This window comes from Sus scrofa, chromosome 2 (genome assembly GCF_054392235.1).
Source record: "Sus scrofa isolate SSC_HxYL_T2T_F1_AM1 chromosome 2, Sscrofa_HxYL_maternal_Yorkshire_Landrace_v2.0, whole genome shotgun sequence".
NCBI lineage: Eukaryota > Metazoa > Chordata > Mammalia > Artiodactyla > Suidae > Sus > Sus scrofa.
In genome coordinates this window covers 118,397,917-118,407,224 of record NC_139384.1, presented here as the reverse complement: position 1 = coordinate 118,407,224, position 9,308 = coordinate 118,397,917, and the positions used below count along the sequence as shown (strand labels likewise).

Here is a 9,308-nt window from a genome sequence, read left to right as displayed (position 1 = left end):
TTAAAATCTCTGAGCATAATTGTGGATTTGTCCTTTTCCTTGCAGATCTGTCAGTTTTTGTTTCATGCATTTTGATACTATTTTTAAGTGAGCAGTTGAGATTCCTAAGTGTTCTTGATGAATTTGTCCCTTTGTCACTAAGAAATAACCTTTATCTCAGATAATACTCTTTGCTTTGAACTCTATTTAAATTGTTATTAATGTATCCATTCCAGGTTTCTTTTGATTAGTATAGGCATAATATATCATTTTCAATCTTCTATTTTTAGTCTATTAGCAGGTATATATTTGTGTGTGTATATGGCCACACAAGCAGCAAAGGGAACTTCCCAGGCTAGGTATCAAATCTGAGCCACAGCTGGGGCCACAGCGGATCCTTTAACCCTCTTTTCTGGGCTGGTTATCAACCCACACCTCCGCAGCCATCTGAGTTGCTACAATCAAATTCTTAACCCACTGTGCCACAGCAGAAAATCCTATTAGCATTTATGTTTAAAACGTTTCTTGTAGGCAATATTTAATTGGTTCTTGTTTTTCATATCAGACCCAATCATCTTTTTCTTTTAGTTGTGATGTTTACCTATATTTAGTGGGATTATTAAGATAGGTAAATCATCACCTTGTTGCTTGTTTTCTTTATGTCTTATCCATTTTTATTCTATTTGATGTCCTTTTCTGCCTTCTTTTGGGTTGAGTATTTTTTTATGATTCCACTTTATTTTGCTTTCTTGACTTTTTATTTTTGTTCCTATTTTAGAGGCTGCTCTAGGATTCATGGTATAAATCATTATCATACACCACCCTTGATATGGTATCACTTCACACATAAGACATTTACAACAGCATACTTTCATTTCTGTTTACCTAATCTTTGCAATGTTGTTGGCATACATTGTGCCTTTACGCACTTCTGTATTTTGGTTTAAACAGTGAATTATCATTTAAAGAGAATGAAAAATAATTTTAAAAATCACACATATTTCTTCATGGGTCTTGAGCTCCTTCTCCTCATTTCTAATGTTCTTTATTGCTTTAAGTCATTATTTCCACTTGGTATCATTTTCCTTTAGCCTGAAGCTCTTCTACATGCACCCAGGTACTATGGGTGATGAATTATTTCAGTTTTTTAATGTCTAAGAATTTCTTTATTTCACCTTCATGTTGCTTTGTCTGAATACTGGCCACGGTCTCTCTAATCCCTTTAGATGGTTCTTTCCCTGAACTACAAGGGTTTCTTCACACACATGTGCTCTCTGTACCGTGCTGAATCTAAAGGGAACCCTCTGCACATCAATTCTGTCCAGCTTTCTCCTCTCCAGTACTCTGTCCTGCACATTCTAGCTGTTTTAGACCTTCAGCTTTGTCTCAACTCAGTTTGCCAGTTTTTCTATGGATCTTACATCCTGCCCCACCCCACCCATACCATCACTTGAAAACTTTTTCAAGGCAGTAAACTGCTCATCCAGTTTGCTTCCCATCTCATAGAGATAACTGTCCTTCATTACCTGATATCCAGTGTCTTGAAAACCTTTTTTGTTTTCATATATTTTTTCTTCTTCTTTTGGGTGTTTCAAGTTGAGGTTAAATCCAGTCTCTGCTACTGGGTGGAAGTGAAAGTCCCTTTACTGATTGTTCTTTAAATGCCAGTTTTTTTTTTTTTTTTAATCCATTGTCATGGTTTTTTTGTTGTTGTTTTTCTTTTTTTTCTTTTCTTTTTTTTGAAAAATATATCTTTGTTTCTCCACTGCCTCAGAAGATTTTACTTCTTATAGTTCTTCAGTATTATTTTCTTTTTCTGGTCTAGGAAATGTTCATTTCTCTTGATAAGCTGGAGTATGGAGATCTTTGTACTTCCTCTTTAATCAAAGAGTAAACAGTTGATTCTGTGACTTTTCTCTGATACTCACTTAAGCAATTCTCTATTTTTATATCTCTTTTTTTAGGATATAAAAATCTTTGACCTTGTCCTATAGGCACATGCTCTGAGAGCTTTCATAAGTTGTAAAGTAGAAATGTAAAGGTTTTTTGGTTTGCCTTGTTTTTGTTTTGGTTTACCTATTGCCTTGAACTCTGTCATTAAAACTCTTACTTATAAGTAAATTATTTTGCTAATTAATAGCTTGCCAGCTCCCTCAAACTCACAACAGACTTCTCCCTACTCCCAGTAACTTATGAAAAGATTATTATGAAAGAATATATGAAAATTCCTCACTGGCTGGTATTGCTTTATCTGCTTCTGATTACACTGAGTTTTGGGGTATATTTGACATTAGTCTTGCTAGAAGAAGGCTTTTGGAACAAATGAAATCTTTGATATCTAAATAATTTTATAAATCTAAGTTTCACTAACCTTAATTATCTCCTTTCCTTTGTTAAGAGCAGATAGTGGTTAAATTGTGGGCGTGATGGGACTATCAAGAGTGGCAGTATGGCTGTTGCTCTGTTTAGTGAAGATAGCATTTATTATGATTATGACACTATGATTACATATATCCTAGAGAATCATAGCATGTTGAAGACTATTTCCAGGCCTCAAAATTAGATCTTGAGTAGAAAGAAATATGTTTTAAAATAATATCCTAATTACTAATTTAAAGTAGGATAATTTCTTCTAGTTTAAAGCATTTTTAATATATAAATCCAATTATGCTTTCTTCACTGTATCTAATGTTGTGATATTTAATTGTAAGTATGCTTTTATAGAGCTCATTGTATTTCTAATAAATTATAATGACAACTAGTTAGTGAAAAGCTTAATACTATATTATAAATTTTATACTAGCACATCATTTTCTACTTCCTACTGGGTTAGATATTTTTTTGGATTATTGTATTAAATGTTTATATGTTTTCTTTTAATATTATTATTAGTCATGTTTATGGATGAATCTCAATAATTTATGATTAATATTACTAAAAGAAAAATATAGCGGCATTTCTTCTCAATATAAATATATTTTTCTGTGTAACTGCGATTCAAATCTAGTTCAGCATTAAATTTTTTCTTAGGTATACTTTATTATTTTTAATTATACATTTTGTAGAGCATATAACATGTAAAAGGTAAGTGGAATACCTTTATAAAGCTTCATTGCTTTTATATGTTTATTTAGTTAATATAAGATCTAGTGGTGTTAATAAATCTTTAATGCTTGGATTTTAAATTACCTCAAAAATATCTGCATTTGACCATCTTCCTATTCAGGGTCCCTCAAGGTGCCTCTAATTTTAGTATTCTATGAGCCTCATAGTGTTATACTATTAGAGGTTTCACATCCAGTATGAAACTGGAGGGAAACTAATAAAGCATTAGAAGCAAACAGAAAGGAATATGACAAAGTATTCAAGATGGTCATATAAGTATAATTTCGTCCTATAGGCGTATCTACATGGAAGGCAAAAACATAATCAATAGGTGGTTTTTAAGCACAGAATCAGAGCAAGGGGAGTTGGTGGGATAATCTTGAATGCTTCTGTCATTAAGCTATTTATTTTACCTTGGTTACCCCAATGTCTGACAGGGAAGACCTACTGCACAGGCCAGAAATACTACTCATAGGCAGGGATATCTGCCTCTGTGTACATTGCTGGAATTTTACTTTAAAATGTGGATACTGTTCTTTCTCCCATTCTCCACCCTTTAAAAACATAGCAAATAAAACCTGCTAAAATAATAGCAATTTATTAATTACATTCTGAAACATAAAATAGTATTTTGACTATGTTCACTAGATTTACCCAAGATTGACCAAGGAATTTTAAAATGACAATTTTCCACATAATTATTGGACCAAACCTATGAAGTTGTTTTGTTTTGTGTTTGTTGCAAACCTGAACCCCCTTCCTTTTAAAATTGCAGCATAAAGGATATAAGGGAACAGGAAAGTGTTAACACTTTCAGGAAGAGCAAGAAGTACTCAAGATGAAGCAATAGCACTTGTGTGAATCTTTTAACAAAATTCTACTTTATCACTGAAAGAGTAGAGATTTCTTCTTAGTATGGATTTAAGTTCATGATGATTATGCTCTTTCGATTTTGATAGTATAGTTTGAATCTGTTCATTCACAGATGCAAAATAGTCTGAAGCCATGATTGTATTTACATCTCATTGAAGCAAACTTTGCTCCTGCTTAAATTAACTCATGTTTCCTAAATAAAGTGGTGATCATATCAATTTACACTTTTAAACACCACTTTGAGTTTATTTTTATTGAAGCTTTTTTTTTTTTGTTTTTTGAAAGAAGGCCTAGGAGGATTATATACCAACCCCAATTCGAATATCTGCAAAATCTGGGGAATTCAGAGTGGCATTATTCTTCTAAACCTCATCAACCTGAGATAAATATGAGTTTTAATCTCTTAGAATTTGCTATGCAATAATTCTAACCACAAAGGCAGCCTGTAGCAATTAATAGAAAATCCAAGCCCAGGGAAGATATCTGAGAGAACTAAATTCAAGTCCTTAACAAGTGGTTAGTTATTTATTAGGCATAACACTTTGGAAGTGTTACTAATCCTCTCTGGACTATAGTTTCTTTAACATGTAAAATGTAGATAATGATAAATACTGCTCTTGTAAAGATTAATAATGAAATATATAGCAGATATTTTAAAAATGCTAGGTCCCGAGCTCCTGTCCTGGCACAGTGGAAACGAATTTGACTAGTATCTGTGAGGATGCAGATTTGATCCCTGGCCTCGCTCAGTGGATCAGCAATCTGGCATTGCTGTGAGGTGTGGCCTCATAGGTTGCAGATGCTGCTCAGATACCCCGTTGCCGTGGCTATGGTGTAGGCTGGCAGCTGTAGCTCTGATTTGAATTCTATATGTCGCGAATATGGGAACTTCTATGTGCCACAGGTGTGGCCCTAAAAAACAAAAAATATATAAATAAATTAAAAAAAATAAAAAAGTTGGTTCCTACTTCTGTTCTTTCTCTAGGTTCTAAGTCATTTTAGACTTTTGACTGTGAGGGAATAAAGAACAGGATTTATGTCTGTTCAAAGTAAGGTAAATATTTTATATCTCAACCCCCTCCACTCAGTAAATTAGTCATACATAACTGAAACAAAATTTTCGCAAAAATAGTATTCATGTGTCATGTACTATTATGTATTTCCTTTCTTCTGAATTCTAATTTATTTCATTAAGAAGTAACAGTGTTTGAAAGACATTCCCCTAAGCCAATTTAAGTGAGCCTACTGTCTGTGGTTCTAATAAATAAAAAAATCTTGTTTCAGGATGAGAGGTAAACTTTCCATCACCATATTCTCTTCTCTGGGTTTAAGGCTACTCAAGGATATGACCATCATATGCTATCAAATCATTGCTATTTGAGAAGTATTAGCACCAAATTTAGAATCTTGGGCAGGCAATCAGCCTGGGGTTAAATGAGGATAGGAAGACTTGAAAACTATCTCTAGAACTTGATAGCATGATTTATTAATATTTAGTGAAGTACTCTAACTTTCAATGAAAGAACCCTTGTAAATGAATAATACTAATGTATTGAAAATGATGTACAGCACTGTAGTATCCAGTAACATCCGAGACCTCTAGTAACTTGGCTTAGGATAGTTCAGATATATTTTTTGAGATGTTTTATAACCAACAATTCAATTTGAGGAAGTAAGTTCCTTAGCAATCTGCAGTCTCATGAAGCATAATAGCTTTGGGTATGTAGCCCTGACTATGTAGCCAAAAGAAAATATTTGTGGTTTTTATTATGTTCCTTATTGGAATAAACAATTTGTTTAGAAAAAGAGCAACATTCCAAGATTGCGATATAGAGGATATACAGCTTTAAAAATGTTTTTGTTTAAAATACATTACTTTGGGATGTATTAGTATATCTTTGGGAGAGAATGGCTCCCTTACTTACCTCCTTCAGGTCTTCGCTTAGATGTCACCTTCTCAATGAGACCTTCCCTAACCACCCTATTTAGAATTGAATCAAATTATTTCCCTTCCCCCAACACACATTTTCCAGGCTGTCCCAGCTTTACTTTTCTCCATAGCATTTGTAGAGATGTGTTACATATTTATTACTAATTGTCTGTCTCGCATTAGAATGTAAGCACCACAGGGTAGGGGTGTTGTTGGTTTTTATGGCACTCTTGTACCCCAAAAACAGAACATGTTTGGCACTCAAAAACTAAATGTTTTGATGAATAAATGAATTGTAACTACAGTTAGCATAATGGTGTTCATTAAAGTGTTTTTCTTATTCACAGGTAGAAATTATTTACATGAGTATCAGCATTCCTAATCTTAAGATATGCAGTGTACAATCGAAAAAGTATTGTATACATATGGTTTTAAAGTTTCTTAATTTCTACTCCTTCACTTTTGGGGAAGTGAAAGCTAAAAGGTGGTTATGTTGTGATGCTAATGACTGTTGTGATGAAGGGTGGGTGAGGATTTCCATTTCTAGGGAAAGTGACAGGTAAAAAGTGTTACCACCATGCTCATGGAATCCAAAGTATTGTACCTGTAACCACTTGACTCTTGGAGTCCAGACCTAGCCTGGTTTGGTAAGCAGTAAGTGAGAAAACCGCTGATTATTTTCTTGAAGATCTCCTGATGCAACTGTTTACAGCCTTGCTGGCAGCTCCCAGGGGGAGCTTTAGGGCCCCAAAACAATCTCTATTTGGTCCTTGGTCCTTGGGCTCTGGGAAGGAGGACGGTGGACTGGGGGGCCTCTCCTCCTCCTCTGGCGGCTTCAGGGCCGCACGCCCACGCCGCTCTTTCCTGTTGGCCAGGGCAGCGACAGGTGAGGCGCGGCCTAGGGCCAATCACACAGCCAGAGGGGTCAGAAGCTCGCGCTCCGCGCAGCGGGCGGCCGCGAAATCGCGGAAGAGGGTCCCAGCAGCGGCTGCGGCCCCTGAAGAGGGACGACCCACAGGCGGGAAGTCTTCCCACAAGGGGGCGCTGCCACCTGCCCGGAGGAGGAGCCAAAGAGGGACCCGGGTTTTTGCCCCTCCGACGCACAAGAGTGGGGAAGACCCATCCTGATCATGAAGGGCTCCAAAGGCATCGACAACCCGGCTTTCGTTGCTTCCAGCCCAGACACCCCGCGCCGTTTGGTTCCATCGCCGTCTCATGTCGAGGTCTCTGTCTTGACCCGGAGAGAGGATTCGCAGCCTCAGGAGCCTCAGAAGTCCCCGGACCTACCTCTGTCTTCAGTAACTACCCCCGGCTCCCAGGAGGGGTCCGGGCCAGTCTCACAGTCCGAGTTTGAGGAGGGGCCCTGCGGGTGGGGCAACTTCCAACCCCAGTGTTTCCAGCGCTGCAACACACCCCGGGGCTTTCTGTTTCACTACTGCCTCTTGGCCCTCACGCAAGGTAAGGTCCCAGGCCGGCTCCAGGAGGCACAGGGGCGAGCTGAGGGCGAGGAAGCGCGCGGAAGCCGGCAGGGAGGAGAGGGCAGGTGCGCGGCGGGTCCGAGCCCCTGTGGTCGTCAGCCCCGCGAGGTGGCCCCAGACTTGGGTTTTGCAAGCGCTCGCTCGCACCGACGTTGGCCATGCAGATTCAGGCTTATACATTTTGGCTTCTGTTTTATCGCAACAGTTAAAACTTGGCATACTAGCTCTTTATCTTTAGTGTTCTACTTCAGTCTTGGAGATTCGATTTCTGAAAAGAAGATGGAAAGTACTGGATGTTTCCTGGGGGAAACGTTTGGTCAGGGCGAGCTGCGCGGGGAGAGGGGAGGTGTCCACTGTACAAAACGCATACATTTTGCTAAAGCCTTTTATTAAAGGAATGTTTTTACATTATTTCTGAAACAGAAGAATTAATAAAATTGCAGTTGAGGGTAGCGTGGTTCTCAAAGGAAAAGTTGTTGAAAGTATACAGTAGAGGAGTTCCCGTCGTGGCTCAGTGGTTAACAAATCTAAGAACCATGAGGTTGCTGGTTCGATCCCTGGCCTTGCTCAGTGGGTTAAGGATCCGGCGTTGCCGAGAGCTGTGGTGTAGGTTAAAGATGCGGCTTGGATCCCGAGTTGCTGTGGCTCTGGCTTAGGCTGGTGGCTACAGCTCTGATGAAAAGAGCAAAAAAAAAAAAAAAAAAAAAAGAAAAAGATACAGTAGAGTAGACCTACGAATTCATGTTTTGTGAGTATAGTTTTAGTGTTTTGGAGGCACAAATAGAGCCCAGAGAGTAAATCAGAAAAGGCTTTAGGCGTTAACTGGCAAGGCGTTTTAACCTCGTTTATCTGTCTCCCCCCGCCCCCCCCCCCCCAGGAGCATTAGATGCCCTGGGGAGTTACTGATAAAATCCAGGTTTATACCCACAGGAGTTTGCAATCTAAGCCTGATTTGGAGGCGTGAGTAGTAGGGTAGAACGACAATGGGTTTCAGGGAAGAAGACACGCAGAGAATGAAAGAAATGGGAAGTTACAGTAAGGTGACAAGGAGGGTGGCATTAAAGTTGAGCACCTTGAAGGACATGTTGAAAATTAGTTAGAATTTGATGGTATGTATATATTTTTTGGTCATTTGAGTCATAGTTTAAAGTTGTAAAGAGGCAGTGAAGGATTGATTGAAAGAAATGTAATCCCCCCCTCCAAAAAAAAAAAAAATTGGGGAAGAGGAGGGCTGGAAATTTTTTTTTTTTTAAGATTACCAGAAGACTAAATCTAAATATATTTTTCCTGTTCCTATTCCTGCTACACTGTCTCAAAGGAACTCAGTGTCCCTGCACAGGTTAGGTGCTGAGTAAATATTTGTTGATTGCTAGTCACCTGCAGCTCTTCTAGGGACAATTTTGTGCTCAGGTGTTACTTCCTTTTCCACCTTTCTGGTCCCCACCAAAGATGCTTTCTCTCAATATCTTGATTTTAGTTGTCCAAGATCAGTGATTATGAAGCATCTTAGTGTCAAAAGAATACAGAGTTCAAAGAAATTGAACACAAGTAAAAAATTTCTTGTTTCATCTTAAAATGTGTTCTGGAATTTCAGTATTATTCCAGAATATGTAATTTTGCATATTCATAGAAAAATGTCTCAAGGTTAGCCTGGAGCTACTCTAACTAGAACTCTCCAATTTAAGAAGTATAAAATGAGATTAGAATGACCCCATAAGTTAATTCTTATTTCAGTTTAAGTTTGAATGACTGAAAACATTATTATTCTGTTTCTCAAAAATGACCCTTGGGAAGGCCATTTCCATGATATGTTAATAGGTGATTAATTGATTAAAAAAAAAGACCCAGGGTGTTCCTGTCATGGCTCAATGGTTAACAAACCTGACTAGTATCCATGAGGACACAGGTTTGATCCCTGTCCTTGCTCTGTGGGTTAAGGATCT

General features: G+C 37.9%; 1 protein-coding gene across 1 annotated transcript in view; it reads left to right on the top strand.

The window, feature by feature from the left end:
• The first annotated feature begins 6,991 nt into the window (after positions 1-6,991).
• SLCO4C1 (solute carrier organic anion transporter family member 4C1) overlaps positions 6,992-9,308 on the top strand; it is a 75,431-nt gene continuing 73,114 nt past the window's right edge. Inside the window, exon 1 of the mRNA XM_003480882.5 lies at positions 6,992-7,345. Within this exon, the coding sequence (XP_003480930.2) occupies positions 7,018-7,345 (328 nt within the window). The 5' untranslated portion in view covers positions 6,992-7,017. The remainder of the gene's footprint in view (positions 7,346-9,308) is intronic.